Below are 25,513 nucleotides of genomic sequence, written 5' to 3' on the forward strand. Positions count from 1 at the left end.
GCCTAGTATAAAGACCTGAAAAGGCCTGGAGGGCATTTTACCAAACACCTGCACATCACAAATGAGAAACCAAGTCCCAGAGAAGCACAAGAATGAGTGAAGGGCAGATCCAAGACTTTGACCCAGGTCTTCTGATGCTGGCTTTACCATTTGACAGTTGATGGAAAAGAGAGTGTAAAGAGTCTATGGTCCCCTGGTTGCTATATTTCATCAGAAGGGAAGGGTATGAGATTCTTAGATTAGTACTTACCAAGTTGGGACCTCTGAAATGTAGCCTGTGGGCCCTTTAGCATTAAGTATAAGAAACAGCCTTTGAGTCACTCCTCCCTCTTTCCCTTTTCTCTTTTTTCCCCCTTCTCCCTCTTTTCCTTCTCTTTTCCCCCTTCTCCCTCTCTCCCACACTGCCCCCATCCTTTCCTGTTTTAGCAGCATTGAAGGAGGATAAATAGCACAGGGGCCTCCCCGGGTCCTGGCAGTACTCCACTGCTGGCTTTCTCCTCCATGACCCTGGTTTCCCTGGGGTGGGAGTGGGGGTTTGGTTGTGTATCCTCATGTCACCGTCTTTCCCTGCCTCACTGGGAACACCCCCTCTCACGTTCTCTCTGGTTTTTATCTTCAAGCAAGTCGCAGTCCCTGACAAATGCCTTCAGCTTCTCTGAGTCCTCCTTCTTCCAGTCTTCAGCCAATGAGGATGAAGCCAAAGCGGAGACCATCCGGAGCTTGAGGAAGTCCTTTGCCAGCCTCTTTTCAGATTAGCTCTCCAGATACACGGGGGCACCTAGCCCAACCGGGAAAGGCATCTGAGACATTTGCCAATAGTCAGCCACGCTTGGTGATGTCCCATGACCTTGACGTGTGTGGTCCCTTCCTCTGCTCCTTTGTGCTAAGTGACATTGTGCAGCTCAGAAAAGACCATGTGAAAGTCTCAGGGCAGGCGCCTAACCAGCAAGGGGCACCTGACAGAGAGAATAGAGCTGCTTTCCCGTAGTCCTGAGAGTTTCCTCTGAGGTCATTGTTTGCTGTGAGTGTAGTGGCCTTATTGTGACAGTGTCCTCATGTCTTATTCTTCTTCACGAAACCAGGATTCCCTTCACTGAGGACTCTTGGTAGCTTAACCTAGCTCAGAAGCAGTGCTAAGCATGCCTCCGCTTTAGTCAGTGCTGCCTGTTTGGGGAGCACATACTTACCCAAAAATGCTCTTGGCTCTAAGTGTTAGGAACCTACCCACACTTGGATCCCTTGTCACATCTGTTTACCTGTTTAAAACACACCTGCCCAACACAAGAGATTCCTCAACTGCTATCATGGTAAAGTACCTTTAGTCTGTTGACACTGGAGAGAACAAGGATCTGCAGTACCCCCCACCCCACCTTTTCTCTCCTCCGGAGAGCAGTTCTTATGTGCGTGCTGCAGTGATCTCGAGCTCCGAAGCTGCACTGTAGGGAATGCATGCCACTGTAACAGCAGTATACCAAGTTTTGTGTTCATCTCCAAATAAATGTTAAGACCTTTGGTGTAATAAAAGCAGCAGCATTAACCAGCATTTGATTCAGCCATGAGGTCTCCCCTAGGCCACCCTTTTGGCTGAGAGAGTATATGTGAGGCATATGTATGTGCTTGCAAGCGTAGGGAAGGGAAATGTCTAGGAGAGTGAAGCTGTTTGTGCCAGTATGCTTGTGAATGTATTTATGTGTGAGTGGCTATTTGCAAGTGGTTGAGAGTATGGCTATCCTTTAGATGTCACTTATGCTGGGCCTCCTGACATCTGGTGAATGTCCCTGCAAGACAACTGAAGTTCCTTTGGTTACTAGCATTTCTACCAATTTTACTGAATTTGTAGCCTTTCTAGTAAGCATAGCACCCTTGTTCCTGTGGCAGCCAAGTTAGATCTACTTGTCTGGTCCATCAAGCTCCTCAGCTAAAGCCACATGGGGGTGCCAATGAGGCTGGACAGACCCGCTCTGATGAGTGGTGTCCCACAAGCCTGGCCTCAGGCATCCTAAAGAGGTCTGCGATTGAGAGTGGGCTCAGAGGGACTTCACTCTGGCTTCTTCACAGCTCACACAAGAGTAGGTTACCGAAGACCACAAGTCCTGTGAAGATAAGCACCACATCTGCACTAATAAATGGAAACCAGTGTATTAACGTTATATCTATATAATTTCCCACACATACCCATCCTAACTCAACAAAATAACACTCAGCCAAATGCCACTATCTTGCTAACCCTCCTCACAAGCAATAGATGCTGAGAGGCCAGAGCGTGAAGTTCTCTGGCACCAGGGTCTCCTTTCTAACTCAGCCCATGATTTCAGGGTTCAAGGATCCAGAACTCTACCTTCTTCTACACTTAAAAAACAGGAAGTAGGACTTCCTTTGAGTGGCTCCAGGGGTGGAGGGGGTGGCAGCCTTTCCCTCAACAACACACATAGCTAGGGAACAAACTATTAAACCAAACAAAAAGGTGAGGGACAGGGAACTCCCTATGCTCCAGGGAATTGATCTCAGGGTTCCTTCTATTTCCACCCAAGAGTCTGGCACTTGTGGTCACTTCTGCCCTCCCGATTCTAGAAATGTTTAGTAGAATGCATTCATTTCATCAAAAAGCATTTATTGAGCACTTACTATGAGCATAAACATTGTGATGGAGTCAAAAAATGTTTACTAACAGTTTCATAGTGCTTACCAAGTTTAGGCACCATTCTAAGCACTTAACATATACCAATTCATTTATTCCCTCCAAGCATCCTGTATTATAAGTACTAGTACTATTTTATAAATGAAGAAATGGAGGCACATCAGGATTCAATAACTTGCTCAAATTCACCCAGCTAGCATGCAGTGGAGCTGGGGTTTGAGCCCAAGCAGTATAGCAGCATAACTCATGGCCTTGACAACGTTGCTATATTATTTTTTATTTAATCTAGCAAAGGAAACAAAATAATTTTATTAAATTGTACATAATGTAAAAGCAAAATAAGAGATATACACAAAAATTCTTCATACCCATATCTTCCTCCTTCCTTTACCTTCTCTCTATCCATTGGTCCCAGGAACGGAGCAGTGGGAGAAGGTCAGAGAACTTGTAGCAGTGTTGACCCCTTGCCCTAGAACCATGAGTAACATACACAATGTATCTTAATCTGATTGAATATAGTTCTGGTTCTTAAAAAATTGCTCATTCTTCCACATGTGATGTCAGACCAAAAACCACAAGTGGCTTATTTAGAAAATGAGTCAACCAGGAACTGCTAGGGTGACAAAAAGGGGAGGCATTTACCATAGGTCATGTAGCACCCTAGTCCAAAGGACACATGGATTCTACTCAACCCTTAGTAATGGGGTGGGGCCAGAGGTGGGGGAGTTCCATTTAGAAACACCCCCCTTGGTACATAATAAAGCTTGCCCCAGAGACTGGGAAATTTGCCACTCACATCAATCAATAAATATTTGATGAATATCATGATAAAAAAATGATCTAAACCTGGGATCTCCCAGGGTTGGTGATAGTCCACTATAGATATTGAAACCTTCAGTCTGTAGGCTAGTTGTGACCACCCTGCAGCCCTCTAGGCAGCTGATGGGGATTCCCTACCCATATCTCTACACCGGATTAATAGAGATAGAACACCTCATCCCTGCCCCATGGAACTCCCCATCTCCTTGGGTCAAGATTAATTAATTCTGCTTATTTTTTTTGTTCATAACTCTTTATTGTATACTTATTAAGCTCAATAAATTTTGTGGGAAGAATATAAAAATGAGTTAAGCAAAGATTCTGCCCTCATAAAGTTTACTGTCCAGTAGGGGAGGTAGCATATATACAAATATAAAGAAGAAAGTGGTCGGTGCTGTGAGACATATGCAGTCAAAATGTTAGTTTGGAAAAAAAAAATTAAGCTTGATAGGTATTGGTAAGGATATGGGAGACAGAATGCTTACACACTGCAAGTGGAAACATGTTGGTACTACCACTTTGGGGAACAATTTGGCAATATCTAATGCACAAACCCTATGACTCAGTAATTCCATTTCTAGACATCCTCTCTAGAGAATCTCTTTCACATGTACTCAAGAAGGCAAGTAAAAGAATATTAGTCGCCGCACTTTTGTGAAAAATGGAAACAACCAACTGTCTTAATGAGGGAATTAGAACATAAATTGTGGTTTACTCATAAATTGGAATACTATATAGAAGTTAAAGAAATAAACAAAAATCAGGGCACCTGGGTGGCTCAGTCGGTTAAGTGTATGCCTTCAACTCAGGTCATGATCCCAGGGTCCTGGTATCAAGCCCCATGCCCCGGCTCCCTGCTCAGCGGGAAGTCTACTTCTCCCTCTGCCCCTCCCCCTGCTCATGTGCTCTTTCTCTCCCTCTATCTCAAATAAATAAATAAAATCTTTTTTAAAAAAGAAATAAAAATATTTGAGGAATTTAGTTAAATTCAGATAAGATATGGAAGGAGAATGAATAAGATGAGTCAAAAAAAGAGTAAAAGCTGTAGGTGTTGTGGGAGTGGAACATACTTCTAGCTTGGGTGGTGAGAGAAGGGGGCAGCCTACTAGTGAGTTGTGAGCAGCCCACAAAATGAGGAGACATGCCTATTGGGGAAATAGGGTGAGCACACAGAATGCAGTCACTGAATTTTACAGCTGGAGGTTTCATCTAGTTCTGTCTTCTCATTTTACAGTTGAGAAAACTGAGGCCCCCGGCCACTTAAGGAGCTGGCCAAGGTCATGAAGGAAGTTAGTAATAACAGTAAATGAGTCTCAGTCCTCGGTGTCTGATGGGCCGTTCAAGACACTGTCCTTCAGGAGATAAATGAATGGGTTTCACTTCCAAGAGCCCTCCAGGGAGGGAGAGGCTTATGGAACATTTCAGAAGCCAGGAAAGAAATGGAAAGAGACAGTGTTGGGCTACAGGAAGAGCCTGGAATCAAATCTGAGTTTAAATCTTGACTTTGCTAGTTATTAGCTAGTTGTCTTTGATTATAGTTTTTCTGTGTCTCAATCTTCTCATCTATGAAATGAGAACAATAGTACCTTGCTGAGGAGATTATTTTAAGAATTAAATGAGCTAAGCCTCTTCAGTAAGTGGTGTTGGGAAAACTGGACAGCTACCTGCAAAAGAATGAAACTACATCACTTTCTCACACCATACATAAAAATAAACTCAAAATGGATTAAAGGCTTAAACGTGAGATCTGAAACCATAAATTCTTAGAAGAAAAAAGGCAGTAATTCTTTGACATCGGCTATTGAAATATTTTTCTAGATATGTCTCCTCTGTCAAGGGAAATGAAACAAAAGCAAAATTAAACAAATGGGACTACACCAAAATAAAAGGCTTCTACACAGCAAAGGAAACCATCCCCAACAAAACAAAAAGGCAACCTACTGAATGGGATAAGATATTTGCAAATGATATACCCCATAAGGGATTAATATCCAGAATATGTAAAGAACTTACACAACACACACACACACACACAAATAATCCAATTAAAAACTGGGCAGAGGGGCGCCTGGGTGGCTCAGTCGGTTAAGCGACTCCCTTCGGCTCAGGTCATGATCCTGGAGTCCCTGGATCGAGTCCCGCATCGGGCTCCCTGCTCGGCAGGGAGTCTGCTTCTCCCTCTGACCCTCCCCCCTCTCATGTGCTTGCTCTCTCTCATTCTCTCTCTCTCAAATAAATAAATAAAATCTTTAAAAAATTTAAAAAAAAACTGGGCAGAGGATTGAATAAACATTTTTCCAAAGAAGACATGCAAATGGCCAAAACACATGAGGAGATGCTCAACATCACTAATCATCAAGGGATTGCAAATTAAAACACAATGAAATATCACTTTACACCTGTCAGAATTGCTAAAATCAAAAACACAAGAAATAATAAGCGTTGGCGAGGATCTGGAGAAAAGGGAACCCTCATGCACTATTTGTGGGAATGCAAACTGGTATAGCGATTGTGGAAAACAGTATAGAGGTTCCTCAAAAATTAAAAATAGAGCTACCTCATGATCCAATAATTCCACTACTGGGTATTTACCCAAAGAATTAAAACATTAATTTGAAAAGATATATGCACCCCTATGTTTACTGCAGCAGTGTTTACAATAGCCAAGATAAGGAAACAACCCAAGCATCCATCGATAGATCAACAGATAAAGAAGATGGAAAAGATGCAGAAGATCAGATTGGCAGGTGCTTGGCTTGTCGCTAAGTCCTAGTGGTCTGTACCACTAAGCATCGCCTGTGCAGGTCTCTGTCCTCTGCCTCAGGCCACAGTGACAACATATCAATAGAGGAAGAAAATTTCTTCTTGCCTCAGTTTTTGCTCTCCAGAATTCTCCTTCATGTCAGAAGTGCTTCTCTTGGATAATCCTGATCTCCAAAAGCTAGATCAACATTCAACTATTTTGAACAACAAGGAAGACAATCTGAGGATTAAGGAAACAATTTGCACAGTTGGAGGAAGAAAACATGGCAGATGCGAGGCTTATTTTGACAAACAGATCAAAGCACACCTACTTAAAGATCCAAACACTCTGCGCTACAAGTAAGAAGGAACTCTGTAGAGGAAGGTCCAGTGGGAGAGAGCAGCCAAAACACAACAGAAGGGTGTACACAATATGCACAAGAAACACTTCTTGAAATTTTTGTTTCTTGAAATTGTTGCTGGTTTTTTTTTTTTCTCTCTTTTTTTCATTTCCTCCTCCTTTCTTTTCTGGACAAAATGATTAGATTAGATGGAGAAATTCACCCCAAAAGAAAGAACAGGAGGTAATACTCCCAGCCAGGGATTTAATCAATAGGGATATAAGTAAAATATCTGAATTAGAATTTATAAAAAACTATTATAAAGATACTAGCTGGGCTTGAAAAAAGCATAGAAGACACTAGAGAATCCCTTACTGTAGAAATAGGAGAACTAAAATCGAATCAGGCCAAAATTAAAATGCTATTACTAAGATGCAGTCACAAATGGAGGCTTTAACAGTGAGGCTAAATGAGGTAGAAGAGAGTCAGTGATATAGAAGACAAAATGATGGAAAATAAGGAAGCTGAAAAGAAGAGATAAAGACAACTAATGGATCACGAAGGGAGACTTTGAGAACTCAGTGATTCCATAAAGTGAAATAATATCCAGATAATAGGGGTCCCAGAAGATGAAGAGCAGGAGAGAGGGACAGAAGGTTTATTTGAACAAATTCTTCTAATCTGGGGAAGGAAATATTCAAGTCCAGCAGGCACAGAGAACCACCCCTTCAAAATTAATAAAAATATGTCAACTCCTCTACACATATTAGTGAAACTTGCAAATTTCAAAGATAAAGAGAAATTCCTGAAAGCAGGTCAGGACAAGAGGTCCTTAACCTACAAGGGTAGAACATAAGGCTAGCAGCAATCCTGTCCACAGAGACCTGTCAGGCCAGAAAGGACTGGCATGATATATTCAACATGCTGAATGGGAAAAATATGCAGCCAAGAATACTTTATCCAGCAAGGCTGTCATTCAGAAAGAAGGAGAAATAAAGAGTTTCCAGGACAAACAAAAACTAAAAGAATTTGTCAACACTAAACCAGCCCTGCAAGAAATATTAAAGGGGATGCTTTGAACAGAGAGCCCAAAAGGAACAAAGACCAGAAAGGAACAGCAACTTTACAAAGGTAATAAAATGGCACTAATTTCATATCTTTCATTAATTACCCTGAATGTAAATGGGCTAAATGCTCCAATCAAAAGACATAGGGTATCAGAATGGATAAAAAGACAAGACCCATTGATATGCTGCTTACAAGAGATGATTTTAGACCCAAAGACACCTCCAGATTGAAAGTGAGGGGGTGGAGAACCATTTATCATTCTAATGGACACCAAAAGAAAGCTGGAGTAGCCTTCCTTATATCAGACAAACTCAATTTTAAACCGGAGACTGTAATAAAAGATGAAGAAGGGCACTATATCATAATAAAAGTGTCTATCCAACAACAAGATCTAACAATTGTAAATATGTATGCCTTTAACTTGGGAGCAGCCAAATATATAAGCCAATTAATAACAAAATTAAAGAAACACATTGATACTATACACATTCTTCTCAAGTGCACATGGATCATTCTCCAGAATAGATCATATACTGGGTCACAAATCAGGTCTCAACCAGTACAAAAAGATTGAGATTATTCCATGCATATTTTCAGACCATGATGCTTTAAAACTTGAAGTCAACTACAAGAAAAAAATTGGAAGGACCACAAATACATGGAGGTTAAAGAGCATCCTACTAAAGAATGAATGGGTCAACTGGGAAATTAAAGAACTTAAAACATACATGGAAGCAAATGAAAATGAAAACACAACAGTTCAGAATCTTTGAGATGCAGCAAAGGCAGTCCTAAGAGGGCACTATATAGCAATACAGGCCTTTCTCAAGAGAGAAGAAAAGTCTCAAATACACAACCTAACCTTACAACTAAAGGAGGTGGAAAAAGAACACCAAATAAAGCCTAAACCCAGCAGGAGAAGAGAAATAATAAAGATTAGAGCAGAAATCAATGATATAGAAATCAAAAAAACAGAACAGATCAACAAAACTAGGAGCTTGTTCTTTGAAAGAATTAATAAGATCAATAAACCCCTAGCCAGACTTATCAAAAAGAAAAAGAGAAAGGACCCAAATAAATAAAATCATGAATGAAAGAGGAGAGATCACAACCAACACTGAAGAAATAGAAACAATTATAAGAGAATATTATGAGCAGTCATATGCCAACAAATTAGACAATCTGGAAGAAATGGATGCTTTCCTAGAAACATATAAACTACCAAAACTGAAACAGGAAGAAATAGAAAACCTGAACAGACCCATAACCAGCAAGGAAATTGAACCAGTAATCAAAAATCTCCTAACAGGGGTACCTGGGTGGCTCAGTCAGTTAAGTGTCTGCCTTCAGCTCAGGTCATGATCTCAAGGTCCTGAGATCGAGCCCCACATCAGGCTCCTTGCTCAGCGGGGAGTCTGTTTCTTCCTCTCTGCCTGTGCTCTCTCTTGCTCTCACTCTCGCTCTCACTTTCTCTCAATAAATAAATTAAATCTTTAAAAAAAATTTTTTTTAATCTCCCAACAAACAAGAGTCAAGGGCCAGATGCTTCCCAGCAGAATTCTACCAAACATTTAAAGAAGAATTAATACCTATTCTTCTGAAGCTGTTTCAAAAAATAGAAATGGAAGGAAAACTTCCAAACTCATTCTATGAGGCCAACATTACCTTGATCCCAAAACCAGACAAAGAACCCACCAAAAGGAGAGTTACAGACCAATATCCCTGATGAACATTGATGCAAAAATTCTTTCTCACCAAGATACTAGCTAATAGGATCCAACAGTATATTAAAAGGGTTATTTACCACAACCAAGTGGGATTTTTTCCTGGGCTGCAAGTGTCGTTCAACATCTGCAAATCAATCAATGTGATACAATACATTAACAAAAGAAAGGACAAGAACCATATGATCCTCTCAAGAGATGCAGAAAAAGCATTTGACAAAGTACAGCATACTTTCTTGATTAGAACTCTTCACATTGTAGGGATAGAGGGAACATATCTCAATATCATAAAAGCCATCTATGAAAAACCCATAGTGAATATCATTCTCAATGGGGAAAAACTGAGAACTTTTCCCCTAAGGTCAGGAATATGACAGGGATGTCCAGTATCACCACTCTGATTCAACATAGTCTGGAAGTCCTAGCCTCAGCAATCAGACAACAACAACAAAAAAAAATAAAAGACATCCAAATTAGCAAAGAAGAAGTCAAACTCTCACTCTTAGCAAATGACCTGATACTCTATATAGAAAACCCAAAAGACTCCACCCCAAAATTGCTAGAACTCATACAGGAATTCAGCAAAGTGGCAGGATATCAAATCAATGCCCAGAAGTCAGTTGCATTTCTATATACTAACAAAGAGGCAGAAGAAAGAGAAATCAAGGAATTTATTCCATTTATAATTGCACCAAAACCCATAAGATACCTAGGAATAAACCTAGCCAAAGAGGTAAAGGAAAACTATAGAAAACTTAGGAAAGAAATTGAGGAAGACACAAAGAAATGGAAAAACATTCCATGCTCATGGATTGGAAGAACAAATAGTGTTAAAATGTCTATGCTACCCAAAGCAATCTACATATTTAAAGCAATCCCTATCAAAATACCATCAACATTTTTCACAGAGCTGGAACAAACAATCCTAAAATTTGTATGGAACCACAAAAGATCCAGAATAGCCAAAGGAATGTTGGAAAAGAAAATCAAAGCTGAAGGCATCACAATTCTGGACTTCAAGCCATATTAAAAAGCTGTAATCCTCAAGACAGGATGGTACTAGCATAAAAACAGACACATAGATCAATGGAACAGAATAGAGAACCAAGAAATGGACCTTCAACTCTATGGTCAACTAATCTTTGATGAAGCAGGAAAGAATATCCAATGGAAAAAAGACAGTCTCTTCAACAAATGGTGTTGGGAAAATTAGACAGCCACATGCAGAAGAATGAAACTGGGCTGCTTTCTTACACAATACACAAAAATAAACTGAAAATGGATGAAAGACCTAAATGTGAGACAAGAATCCATCAAAATTCTAGAGGAGAACACAGGCACCAACCTCTTTGACCTTGACTGAAGCAACTTCTTGCTAGACACATCTTCAAAGGCAAGAGAAACAAAAACAAAAATGAACTATAGGGTCTTCATCAAGATAAAAAAACTTCTGCACAGTGAAAGAAACAATCAACAAAACTAAAAGACAACCTGCAGAATGGGAGAAGATGTTTACAAATGTCTTATCAGATAAAGGGTTAGTATCCAAAATCTATAAAGAACTTAACAAACTCAACACCCAAAAAAACAAAAACCCTGGTCAAGAAATGGGCAGAAGACATGAACAGACATTTCTCCAAAGTAGACATATAAATGGCCAATAGACACATGAAAAAAATGCTCAACATCACTCAGCATCAGGGAAATACAAATCAAAATCTCACAATGACAAACCACCTCACACCTGTCAGAATGGCTAAAATAAACAATTCAGGAAACAACAGATGTTGGTGAGGATGTGGAGAAAGAGGAACCCTCTTATGCTGTTGGTGGGAATGCAAACTGGTGTGGCCACTCTGGAAAATAATATGGAGGTTCCTCAAAAAATTAAAAATAGAGCTACCATATGACCCAGTAATTGCACTACTAGGTATTTATCCAAAGGATACAAATGTAGTTATTCGAAGGGGCACATGCACCCTAATATTTGTAGTAGCAATGTCCATAATTGCCAAACTATGGAAAGAGCCCAGATGTCCACCAATAGATGAACGAATAAAGATGTGGTATATATGTACAATGGAATGTATATACCACAACCAACAAAAAGAATGAAATCTTGTTATTTGCAGTGATACGGATGAAACTAGAGGATATTTTGCTAAGCAAAATAAGTCTGTCAGAGAGAGATAAATACCATGTGATTTTGCCCACAGGTGGACATAGGGGAAGGGAAGGAAAATAAGAGGACAACAGAGAGGGAGACAAACCATAAGAGACTCCTAACTTCAGGGAACAAACTGAGGGTTGCTGGAGGGGAGGTGGGTGGGGGGATGGGGTAACTGGGTGATGGGCATTAAGGAGGGCCCTTGAAGTAATGAGCACTGGGTGTTGTATACAACTGATGAATCACTGAATTCTACCTCTGAAACTAATAATACAGTATATGTTAATTAAATTGAATTTAAATTTGAAAAATTTTTAAACTTTTTTTAAAAAAGAAGATGTGGTATATATAGACTACAGAATATTATTCAGCCATAGAAAAAAATTGAAATCTTGCCATTTACAACATGAATGGACCTACAGAGCACAGTGCTAAGTGAAATAAAAGTCAGAGAAAGATAAATACCATATTATTTCACTCATATGTGGAATTTAAGAAACAAAACAAATGAAAAAAAAAACAAACAGAAAAAAGGAATAAACAAAAAAACAGACTTTTAAATACAGAGAACAAACTGGTGGTTGCCAAAGGGGAGGTGGCTGGGAAGATAAATGAAATAAATAAAGGGAATTAAGAGTACACTTATTTTGATGGGCTGTGAAAAATGTATAGAATTGTTGGATCATTATATTGTACATCTGAAACTAATTTAGCACTGTATGTTAATTATACTTGAATAAAAAATAGTTAAATGAATTAATTCATCTAAAGTCTGTTCCTAACAGTGGTTGGTGTGCGAGAGGATCACAAGAAATCCTCTCTGTTTCATAAGGAGAACACCAGTGGAAGCCCCAAATCCTCCCTTGGCCAGGACTCCTCCAGGAGCAGCTAAACAAATGCCAATCATGCCTTTCATCTTCTCCTGTAACCAGGTGGGCCTCTAGGGCAATTTCAGCCCATTAGTTGCCTTTTCCTAGGGCTATGGCTCTTTTAGATTAAGTTGGTTAAATTGAGCTGAGGGTAGACACCTAGGGAAGCAAATGCTGCTGCCCTAAGCATCCCACTAGCAAAGAGCATACATATACGCACGTGCGCGCACACACACACGCACACACACGCACAAGCACAACAAAAACCACTGGAGCTATGGAAATGACAACATAAACCCTATATGACTCTAATGGCTAATTTTTAGATACTCATACCATGTGATCATTCCTACAGTGGTGTGGTTTCCTTTAAACAATTCCTTTGGGAGCCTAAACATTTATTCCAACAAGCCTGCTGCTTATGCTCAGAAAATGATTGTCCTTAGATCTGTAACCCTCAAATTTGAATTTCTGTAACTTGTGGAACATCAGGAGTTCTTTACCTGGGAAAACACAGATTCCCATACAAACAGTTCTGGGTATTGTGTATTTTGGCAGGTCCTCAACACACACACACACACACACACACACACACACAAACGGTTAAGAATTATTGTTTTAAGGAGTGAATTTTGATTTAAAAAAAACATGTAAAATTCTTTTGGAGTCAACTCTCATGGTTAAGCTAGATAACATGTAAGGCTCAAAACGAAATGTGACTATAAATTAATGAGATAATTTGGGGTGGTTTATAAACTAGTTCTAAAGGAAATTAATCCCATTAAAGGAGTTTCATATGTTTTGAATTGTTTCTCTTTGAAATAAATGTCAAGCCCCATCAAGGTTATTGATTTTGAAAGAGAGAAGATGCATTTCAACAGGGAAGTTCTGTTGTTTGTAAAAAATAACCTTATTACTGTCTATTCTCAAGCCACAGACTACATTCAGAATAATGTTTTCCTCCTCAAATAATCATAATCATCATCCCTTACATTTGTATAGTATTTTACAGTTTATATAGCACCTTGCAATTTAAAGACCCTTTACAGTTTATGAAGCACTGACTCATCTATCTTTTTGTTAGATTCTCACAACAGCCCCATGAGACTATCCCTCTTTACAAGTGATTTCTGAGTGTCTGAGCTTTGGGCTCCCACTTGAATGGTACTCTTCCTTCTACAAATCTCCTTGGACTTCAAAGCCTGTTGATTGTAAACATGTGGGGAAAATAATGCAATTACTAATTCTGTCTGATGTAGCCTCCCTCTTCAACACCCTATCACTCTTTGAGAACTTGCTTTCTATCTTGTTTGGATATTGATATAGTCACACACGTGCACATATGCACACACACACATTTGTGCTGGTCTATATTTTCAGGAATCTTTTCTTCTCTTGTTTCATGGTCCATACTCCCTAGTCTTTCACTTTATTAAGGAAATAACCTGAGAGAGAGAAAGGGGAGGAAGGAACACCAGAGAGCTGTTTCAGGGACCCCACACCATGTGTAAATAAATGTTCCCCAGGAAACACCACCCCTCTCATTTTCATCCACCTCCATATCCATATATATCTCTTTTGATAAGAATTTCCACCCTTCAGCTAACTCCTTCAGGCAGGTTGCAACAGAAAGCCACAGCCATCCCAGTGGATCAGGTTAAGTTCTGTGACTGCCTAACAAACCCTGGTTGTTCTAGATCCAATTCTTGGGGGAGGGGATTAGCTCTGTTGGATTACTGATGGTATGACACAGGTTTGGATTCTTGGATCCACTCTAGAGCTCATGGGTAGTGATAGGGAATTGAAAGACTAGGTCCAAAGGAGTTCTGTAGATGTCTCAACGAATCCTGACCTATCTAAAGACTCTGTAGGGGCGCCTGTGTGGCTCAGTTGGTTAAGAGTCTGACTTTGTCTTGGGTCATGATCTCAGGGTCTTGGGATTGAGCCCCATGTCAGGCTCCTGGCTCAGTGGAGTGTCTGCTTCTCCCTATACCTCTGCTCCTCCCCCCCAGTCATGCTCTCTCTGTCTCTCTATCTCTCTCAAATAAATGAATAAAATCTTTTTAAAAAATACTCTAAAGATTCTCAAACCAGCCCTGAGACCTGAGTAGCTTGGTGAGTGGACTGGAATGACATTTGGGCTGCTCATTTGCATTTGGAGTTTCACTGAGCTAACACAATATAACTCCTAAAGACACTTTTGATTTGACTATTTAATACTAAAGCAGTGAATTTCTCAATATAATATTAGTAGGAAGAGGTCAATAAATTATTTCTTCTTAAAGACTATTCCTTTATTCTGTCTCCATAGATATTATTCTGGGGTAAGACCTTTATTCACACCTTTTCTTGTGACAGTCTCCTAATTGTGCTTCCTGGCTTCAATCTCTTGCTTATTTCTACAAGGTACACTTCTTTTAAGATCTCTGATCATCAAAATCTTTCAATGGATCTCCAGTTAGAAAGTGGAACCCAAACTCCTTATTTTGGTAGTTAATAGTATAGAGTGTGGCCTCAATTTACCAGGGAGGCATTATGTCTAATGGTTAAGTAGTTGGGCTTTGGAGTTAGACAAACCTGGTTTCAGTACCATTTCTACCATTTACTAGCTGTGTGATATTGGGCAAATGACTAAACTTCTGTAAATCTCAGTTTCCTTACTCGTATGATTGTAGTTGTAATATCTCATATGGTTGTTTTGAGGATTAAATGAGATAATTAATGGAAAGTGCTATGTGCAGGCACCTCACACATATAAGGAAGATTCTTTTTTTTAAGATTTTGTTTATTTATTTGACAGGGAGAGACAGCGAGAGAGGGAACACAAGCAGGGGGAGTGAGAAAGGGAGAAGCAGGCTCGCCAGTGAGCAGGGAGCCCGATGCAGGGCTTGATCCCAGGACCCCGGAATCATGACCTGAGCTGAAGGCAGACGCTTAACGACTGAGCCACCCAGGTGCCCCTATAAGGAAGATTCTAACACATTTTATTTATTATTATTATTGCTTTTCCACCCTACCTCCCCCTTTTTAGTTGCAGCTAAGCTGATGTAAAATTCACTGTCCTTGTTTTCCCATTCTTGCTCTAAACATATATTCACTTTATCATTTTTAGCTATCCTCAGCTTCTTAAAAATTACTTTTCTTATTTTCATTACCCATCCAAATCATGTACATCCTTCAATACCCAGCTGAAATATTACCTACTCCATGGAGCACTTTTTCCACCTAATAGTCTCCTGTGATTGTTGTATCTCCTCTAAAGTCTTACAATACAGTGAGTCTCTTACAATACAGTAGTCTCTTACTTACTTATTATTGTAAGTACTACTTACAATACAGTAGTCTCCTGTGATTGTTGTCTCTCCTCTAAAGTCTTACAATACAATTATTGTTTCTTTTGCAAGTTCACAAAATTTTATTAAAATGTATACATTTATTTCATCTGTTCACTCTATTCTTAATCTTGAACGCTTGTTGGTTATTTTTATATTGAATTATTTTCTTCAGCTTTTTTTCCCTATCAAAGTCTATGTTTTAGGGTATTCTGAACCACACATTTTCCCCAACATTTTACTTTGAAAAATTTAAGATACACAGAAAGTTGAAGTAACTGTAAAATAAATATCCTTATATTCAGTACCTGTATTCTACAATTAACATGGTATTATGCTTGCTTTATCCCATATCTATCCATCCCTCTATGCATCCAACAATCCATCTTATATTTTTAATGCATTTCATAGTAAATTGCAGACATCAGAACACTTCGCAAATCATGACACAATTTAGCTCCATCTGCTAAAGATTGTGAGGATGATCTACTCTATCCCCTGGTTTTATAGATGAAAAAACTAAAGCCCTAAGATATTAAGCAATTAATTTAACATTGGTCAGTTAATCTCCAAGTATATATTGATCACCTACTATCTCCCTGGTATTCTACCAGGTCCCAGAAATATAGTAATGAACAAAACAGATAAAGGTTCTGTCATCATGAAGTTTACAGCTTAATGGGGAAGATAGAAATTGAACAGATCATTACAAGTAGTTAAATAATAAAGTACATAAGTATCCAACCAAGTCTGGTGGTTTAGAAAAAGGATCCTGAGAGGAGTCACTACTTACTGCTCTGATCTTCAGACCCTTCCTACCGGTGATACCCACTTTCATGTATAAAAATAGTCTCTTTTTTCTCCATGAATAAATGACTGTAGTATAGAATTATTCTTGTTGTACATATAAGAGAAACCTGACAAATTCCTCCAGAGGAGACCAAATACTGTGAAACAGAGTTGAAGGTATAGCCTCTGTGGAAGAAAAGATTCTCAGGAACATAGAGATGTTAGCCCGAGCCCAAGAGTTAAAGCTGTGAACCAGAAACAGCAGTCTCTCGGGAGCTAGGGCAGAGATGCTCAGGTCAGACTACAGGAAGCACATGAATTCAGGCAAAAGGAACCCTAGACCTGTAGGAAGCTCAATTTAGGGTGGGACCAAAGAATTACAGATACAAGGATTTTATTAAGAGTGGCCTCTTGAGCTGGACTTTGTACCTATTTTTAGGGTTGTAATTTCCTAGTAGACTGAGTACGTGTGAGTGAAACATAACTTTTCCTTAGGAAATTTCTAGAGTTTCTCTCCTATTGAATGATCTAAGAATTTCACAATATCTCTTCCAAGTTTGTACTGTTGGGATCTGTTTTTCTGTTTTAAGGTAAAGAAATGGGTCCATGGATCATCTGAAGACAAGGGAACAGGTTAGAGATTTATCAAGGCTTTAGATCTGATCTTTAGAATTCTGAAGCCAGAGTTTGGCCCCTAAGCTAAGTTCATGGATTGACTGAGCACATTTCCCTAAGACTGCCCTTTCAAAGAACATTGTTATAGCTGGAGAGACTAGCTTTTTTATCTTTCTTTCTTTTTCTTCCTTCCTTTCTTTCTTTTTTGACATTCTTTTAAATACTTTTTTGGTTGAGGTATAATTGATTTATAACATTATATTAGTTTCAGGTGGACAACGTAATGATTTGGTATTGGTATGTATTGCAAAATGATCACCACCTTAAGTCTAGTTAACATCCATCACCACACAGTTTCAAGATTTTTTTTCTTGTGATGAGAACTTTTAGGATCTACTTTCTTAGCAACTTTCAAATATGCAATATGGTATTATTAACTATAGGTTACTGCCTGTGTTCTCCTCTAGGATTTTTATGGTTTCATGTCTCACATTTAGGTCTCTCATCCATTTTGAATTTATTTTTGTGTATGGTGTAAGAAAGCAGTCCAGTTTCATTCTTCTGCCTGAGGCTACCCAGTTTTCCCAACACCATTTGTTGCAGATACTGTCTTTTTTTTTTTTTCCATTGGATATTCTTTCCTGCCTTGTCGATTAGTTGACCATATAGTTGTAATTCCACTTCTGGGTATTCTATTCTGTTCCATTGATCTATGCTTCTGTTTTTGTGCCAGTACCTCACTGTCTTGATGACTACAGCTTTGTAATAGAGCTGGAAGTCTGGAACTGTGATGCCACCGGCTTTGCTTTTCTTTTTCAAGATTGCTTTGGCTATTTGGGATCTTTCATGGTTCCATATAAATTTTAGGATTGTTTGTTCTAGCTTTTTGAAAAATACTGATGGTATTTTAATAGGGATTGCATTAAATATGTAGATCGCTTTGGGCGGTATAGACATTTTAACAATATTTGTTCTTCCAATCATAGAGAGCAAGTCTTAAAAGCCTGGGGGAATCTGTGCATTCTCTAGGAAATTTATAAACCATAAGTATTATTTTTAATACATTAGTTTTGAAGCTTATTTTTTTTGTAATAGAACACCTTTTATTTTCAAAAAAGTTTTTTACATGGAACCTTAATGTATAAAACAGATCAAATTTATTCTGATTAAAGCAGGACAGCCCGTCAGACACACCACTCAGTTGACCTATTGTACCTTTACCCCAAGGTGATCTCTGCTTCCATTCCATGGAATGCCAAGTGTGCTAGTCTAGTCCAATTCTGCTATCCAGTGTATAACATCTCTGATGATTGTTCATCCAGCCTGTCTTTTTTTTTTTTTTAAGATTTTATTTATTTAGGGCGCCTGGGTGGCTCAGATGGTTAAGCATCTGCCTTCGGCTCAGGTCATGATCTCAGGGTCCTGGGATCGAGTCCCGCATCAGGCTCCCTGCTCCTTGGGAGCCTGCTTCTCGCTCTGCCTCCCTCTCTCATGAATAAATAAATAAAATCTTTAAAAAAAAAAGATTTTATTTATTTATTTGGGAGAGAGCATATGCAAGAGAGAGCACAAATGGGGGGAGGGGCAGAGGGAGAGGGAGAAGCAGGCTCCTCGCTGAGTAGGGAGCCTGATGATGTAGGGCTCGATGCCGGGCTTGATCCTAGGACCCTGGGATCATGACCTGAGACAAAGGCAGACACTTAACCAACTGAGCCATCCAGGCAACCCACTCAACCTGTTTTTAAATCTAAGATCTTAGACTTCCTGTTTAGCTGAATCTGAGCTATAAGCTAATATTATAACCATTATTAAAATGGAGAAGTAGCAGCTGCTCAAATCAAAATCCACCTGGGATGAACAGGTCAGGAACCTTCAACAGATAGCAACATGTGCTGTGCATGCCAAAGTACTCAGACAGCAATGAGGGAAGGGACTCAATGTCAACCTCTGGATCAGAGCCGACCGATTCCAGCCCAGTGAAGACAGCAGGAGGAGTTCTACAGAGTGTACCTTGGAAAATGGGATTAGGCTCTTTGGCACTATCCTTAATTCCTTACAATTGCTTCAAGCCTCAGGGCTGCTGGCTATTTGAAATATAATTTTAATTAAAACATTTACTCTAAGTGACTGGATCAATCTAATGAAAGGTTACAAGGACTAAGGCTGGAGAACATTAAAAATGTGTATCATATTGCTATTTTTTTTCACTCACACCCATCCCAGGTTTCTCTCTTTCATAGTGAAGTCCAAGACCAATAGATGGGAATCTTCCAGGATCACAAAATACATGTATTTTTCCTTTCATGGAAAAAGGAGCTTATCAAAAACCAATAAACATTTAAATGGCATTGTGCGAAGGATTCCTCACGCCAGGTTCTGCATCCAAATGAACTGAGGAAAAGTACTATGTGGCAGATAATCATGGATAAACACAAGTAGGAAGCTTAAATTCCTCCTGGTGGCTGTCCAGAGCCTCTTGGGGTTAAGCCAGTGTTCCCATTCCCACTCCTGAATTAGGTGTGGTTGCCTTCCAACAAACCTGCAAAGGTGCCATGGTTGTAAGATAGAAGGAAGAGAGGAAGATGAAAGGAAGTGATTCATTTTAAAATACACTGTATTTAAATACAATATTAAAATGAGTATAAGCTTCTATACTCTGCTGTGAGTAAGGGTATGTCTGCTGGGAGCCAAATTGGGAAAAAACAAAACAACCAAAGCTGGATTTTGGTAGATGTGCGCCAGCCCATAGGTAAAATGCCAACCAGGTGCCTACTGGGAGAATGTATATTGGAGAGCACAAAAGAGAAGGGTGCTTCTGAGAAAACACCTGGCAAATCCTCAGAACACAGATTTCAGGCAATCAAACAGAACCATGAAACAAATACAACGTAAAACTTACCAATCAGCCACTTTGCTTCTTCTGAATTATGCTGAGAGTGGTAGCATACTTCCAAATATAGATGGTATGTTATTTAATGGGTAGTAACAAGCTGCTGGCATAAGGGTTTCATGTTGTCAGTGTATAAATAGGAGTCATTTGGGCTCCTTGCTGCACAATTGCCCTTGCTGGAGATAAATAGTGTGTGCAGTTTCTGCTGTCAACAGAACACAGTGTAATAGGCCTTTAGTGCAATGAAGTAACATTGGGCAGTGGCCCTGAGAACAGGGGGACCTGGCTGGTAATGGCCAGAATTGTATTCAGTCTCCTGCCCTTTTGCCACCTCCACTTTATTCGAAACTCACCTCCTGTAAGAAATTTTCTACTTTTCTGCAGTCAGTCTAAGTGTGAGGCACACAACGAAGACATTTGCTTTTTCTCTGAGAGCCATAAAATATTTCTGAGGAGAGGAACAACTATTTTTTAAAAAATAATTTTAAAGGGATGCCTGGTTGGTTCAGTTGGTTAAGCATCTGCCTTAGGCTCAGATGATGATCCTGGAGTCCTGGGATGAGCCCTGGGTCAGGCTCCCCGCTCAGTGGGAAATCTGCTTCTCCCCCTCCGTCTGCCCCTCCCCCCCAGCTTGTGTGTGCTCTCTCTCTCTCTCTCTCGAATAAATAAATAATATCTTTAAAGAAAAAGAATTTAAAAATCTGTACACATACTTTTAGAATAATTGAATCTTAGAATTGGAAGGAATTTCAGAGGGGATCTAGCCCAAACTCATTTATCACAAACCTGGCATGGAGCTGTGCATGAGGCTTGCAAAGTACAAACAGATAAACAGTAAAAGTTCATGCTTTCAGGTTCTCGTATTTCAAATTTTGCAATATTTTGTAAGGGGCATAGAAAAATAAAAGGAAAATTTAAAAAACCCATGTTACTTATGATATTTGAAATATATATAATCAAAGAGCCCTAGAATTTCTAGAAAATGCTGATATTGAAAACAGACGTCAAAATCTCACCAATACAGCTAAGCAGTGCTCAAAGAAAATTAATAGTATTAAATATCTATGTTGATAAATATTAAAATAAATGAATTAAATATAATTATAATATGTGTAATATATATTGTTATATATAATATATATAACATAATATAAATAAATAAAAAGTAGGAAAATAACACAAATAGAAAGAGAGCAGAAGAAAGAAATTGATAAGGATAAAAGGAGAAATAATGAGATTTAAAAACTGACTCTATTACATCAAAAAAGCTGGTTCATTGAAAAAAATTAACAAAAATAAATGATCCAATAGCCAACCTAATTTTGAGAAAGGAGAGGAAGCCCAAAGACACAAAATAAGAAATGGCAAGGGGACAGTAACCATCAAAAGAGAAGCAATTTTGGGGTCTCCTAAAAATTACTGAAGACCCAAAAGAACTTTCATTTATGTGGGTTGTATCTATTACTATTTACCACATTTGATATTAAATTTGACAATTTAAACAATATTTATGTATTAATTAAAATTTTAAATAATTAAAAACCCATTGCATGTTAACATAAATAACAATTTTAGGAAAAACAAAAATTCTGTTCTCCTTTAAAAATTACTGAGAGGAGTGGCTGGTTTACATTTTTGCAGATCTCTTTAATATCTGGTTTGATGGAATACAGCTGGATTCTCACCCACTTTTTCCCTGAGTTTATTGTGATGGGAGCCAAATTGTGAAAAAACAAATTTTTTTGCTATAGCCTCTGGATACCTCAACCATGTATTAGTGACACAATGAGGGAAAGACCTGGAGACTTGATGTTCTAGGAAAATATAACTTACAAAAAATATATGTAATTTACCAACAACAACAAAAAACTACAGACCCATCTTGCTTATGAATACTGATGCAGAAATCTTAAGTAGAATATTTGAAAATAGAACCCAACAGCATACTAAGCAAATGTCATGATCAAGCAGAACTTGTTCCAGAAATGCAAGAATGTTTTAGTATTAGGAAAGCATTAGTTATCATAAGTCAATCAAATACATAAGCATCATATTAGCAGATTGAAGCATTTGACAAAATTAAAAACCTATTCCTGTTAGAAGCACTCAATAAAATAGGAACCAATGGATACCTTCTTAAAATCATAAAGTACAAAAACTGTTATTTCATTAACATGAATTTATATACAGACTGCTTTTATGCTTTTAATTTTATATATGATATAGATGTACACATGAAGTGGAGATAGAAATAAAGATAGAGAGACAGAGACAGAGATAGAGATAGATAGAGACAGAGATATCTTAGCTCCCAGACCAGCATCTCATTTCTTGGGAAATCCTAAAGGCAGTCTCACTAAAGTCAGGTTTAAGACAAGGGTGACCACAGTCACCATTTTATTAACCTGGTATTAGAAGTGTTAGTCCATGCTGTTCAGTAAGTGAAAGCAATTAGAAGCATAAGAATTGGAAAAGAGGGATAAAATTATCTTTTGGTGAAAATCCGAGAGAATTGATGGAAAACTACAAATAATTAAAGACTTTAAGAAGCAGGAAATTAGGTCTCCCCACCACCACCACTTATTTAATATGCCACATTCCTGTTTACTCTCTGTTCTGTTCCATTAGTTTGTTTTTTTGTTTGTAGATCAGGATCATGCAATTTTAATTACTATAACTTTACCATGTGTTTTTGCTGTTAGGAAAATTCTAGCCTTTTCTCCCTTTCCAAAGTTGGCTTGATTATTTGATTGGGAAGGCATTGCATTTACATATTTATTTACCAGGAGAATTGACATCACTACAATATAAGACTTCCCATCTTGGTAGCATATGCTGTCCCTCTAAGCAAGGCCTTCCCTACCACCCTATTTTAAATTGCATCCCCCCAACACTCCCTATTCCCTGCCTTATTTTTCTCCATAGCACTTGTCCCCACTTAACATACTTTATATTTTATTATTTATTTTATCATCTGTCCCCCCCTTACTAGAATGGAAGCTCCATGAGGACAAGTAATTTTCTACTGCTATAAATAGCTCCAATGCCTAGGACAGTGCCTAACACTTAACAGGTGCTCTACAAATATTTGCTGATAAATTAATACAATTGGGTCTTCTTTTATTCCTTAAATAACAATTTACAGTTTCATTCATATATGATTTGCTAGTTTCTTGAAAATTAGTTCCAGTTATGTTTGTGGTTGTTGCTATTCTGAAAAGAATTTTATTCCATTTAACTTTCTAACTGGTTGAAAATTAGAAAATTCTAATAGTTTCTTACTTGACTGTCTTGGACTTTCTAGATCAACAATCATATAATTTGCAAATATTGTCTTTTCCTTTCTGATATTTTTACCTGAAATATTTCCTTGTTTTGTATTTTCATTGGCTGGGACCTCCAATAAAATGTTGAAAATTATGAGTAAGAAGCATCCTTGTTTTGTTTCTTAATTTTAGGAAATGCTCATCATAGTAAATTATTAAATATGATTAAATATGATAGATGAACTATGTCAGGTAAAGGAACTTTCCTTTTATTCCTAGGAAATAGGAAGCATGAAAGTTTTAAATTTTAATATACTCATATTATTAATATTTTCCCCTATGGTTTGTATTCTCTGCATCTTATTTGAGAAATCCTTCTTTATCTCAAGATCATAAAGATACTTTCCTACACCTCCTCCTATAAATCTGCCACTAACATTTAGGTCTTTGGTGTACCTGAAATTAATATTTGTGGTATTGTGGTGGAGGAATAGTTTCATTTTTCTCCTATATGGATAACCATGATCCCAGAATAACTTCTTGAATAATCCTCATGTACTTGCAGTGATATTTCTATCATACATCAATGTTTGGGTATATTTGTGGCTCCTCAGATTTGTTCCATTAATTTATTCATCTGTACTTACACAAATACTGCACTATCTTTCTGTAATTAATAAATTTTATTATCTGATAGGAAAAGTCCCTTGCCACATTCTCCTTCAAAATTGTCTTGGTGATTCATGACTCTTTGCCCTTCCATAAAAATTTAGGGTTAGTTTGTTAAGTTGACAAATCAACCCTGTTGAGATTTTTATTGTAGTTGTGTTAAATATATAAATGAGTTTTAGGGAGAAGTGCCATTTTTACAAACTGAGTCTTCTAGCCCATAAATGTGATATAGTTCTCCATTTATTTAGGACTTCTTCTGTGTTCTTCAGTAGTGTATTTAAATTATCTTCACAAAATTATCTTGAATAAGCTTTCTTAGATTTATTCCTGGATAGCTTATAGTTTTTGTTATTATGATAGACATCTTTTACTCTGTTATATTTTCTAACTGACTTATTATTACTGGTGTATAGGAGTGCTATTGGTTTTTTTAAATGTTGATTTCTTCAAGAATCTTGCTGCATTCTCTCATTAGCTGTATATATAGAAATTTTTGGATTTTCTATATAGACATTCATATTGTCTACCAAGAAGGACTATTTTCAATCTTCCTTTACAATCCTTTGGCCTCTAATTTACTTTCCCTACCTCTTGATCAACAGAAATTCTTAATTTTAATTAAGTCCTAAATATCAAGATTTCCCTTCATTTTATTGCTTTCTGTTCCTATTTAAGAAATTGTTCTGTATTCTCCTATATTCTAAAATCTTTATTGTTTTCCCTTTTATATTTAGATCTACAAATCATCTGGAATTGATTAGTGTATGATAGGAGATAAGAGTCAAGATTCATTTCTTTTTCCATATAGATATCAAATCTATTCAGCACCATTAAATGAAAAGACCATCTATGACCTACTAAATTACAGTGACTACTTTATCATAAATCTCTGGAGGTCTTTTCTAGAACCCCCTATTATGTTTTAGTGGTCTATACTTTTGTAAATGGCACTGTCTGAATTACTGTATTTTTATGGTAAACCTTGTCATCAAGTAACTGTAACATGAGTGTTCATCAGAATTATCTTAATATTCTTCAGCTTGTCATTTTCCACAAAAAGCCTTCTGAAATTTTTTTGTTTTATTTTGTATCCATTGGGAAGGCTTGACATGTTTACAATATTGAGCCTACCAATTCTTGAATATGGTGTATCCTTCTAGTTATTTAGGTCTTTTTTAATTCCCCTAAGTAATGTTTTGTAGTTTTCTGTACGGAGTTTTCCAAATCTTTTGCTAGATATTTTATCCTGGAGAGTTGACTTTTTTTCTATTACAAATACATATATATAATATGTTATATTTATAAATATATATAAATAATCATTTAAAAATTTGTGTTGTCTAATTGTTTATTTCTGGTATATGGAAATACCACTCATATTTTTGTATGTGGATCTGATATCTAGCAATTTTGCTAAATTTACTTATTTGTAATGGTTTGTAGACTTTTTTGGATTCTACTTATGCAATCATGTCATCTGCGGATGATGATTGTTTACTTCTTTTCTAATCCTTATAACCTTTTTCTTTGTGGCCTTACTGCACTGGCTGGGACTTCCAATAAAATGTTAACTGAAGTGGT

General features: G+C 37.8%; 1 protein-coding gene across 1 annotated transcript in view; it reads left to right on the forward strand.

Moving 5' to 3' along the window:
- SYN2 (synapsin II) overlaps positions 1–2,886 on the forward strand; it is a 148,788-nt gene extending 145,902 nt beyond the window's left edge. Inside the window, exon 13 of the mRNA XM_081822405.1 lies at positions 621–2,886. Within this exon, the coding sequence (XP_081678531.1) occupies positions 621–756 (136 nt within the window). The 3' untranslated portion in view covers positions 757–2,886. The remainder of the gene's footprint in view (positions 1–620) is intronic.
- The last annotated feature ends 22,627 nt before the right edge of the window (positions 2,887–25,513 follow it).

The sequence above is a fragment of the Leptonychotes weddellii genome, chromosome 1 (genome assembly GCF_054177405.1).
Source record: "Leptonychotes weddellii isolate Sample4059 chromosome 1, ASM5417740v2, whole genome shotgun sequence".
Lineage (NCBI taxonomy): Eukaryota > Metazoa > Chordata > Mammalia > Carnivora > Phocidae > Leptonychotes > Leptonychotes weddellii.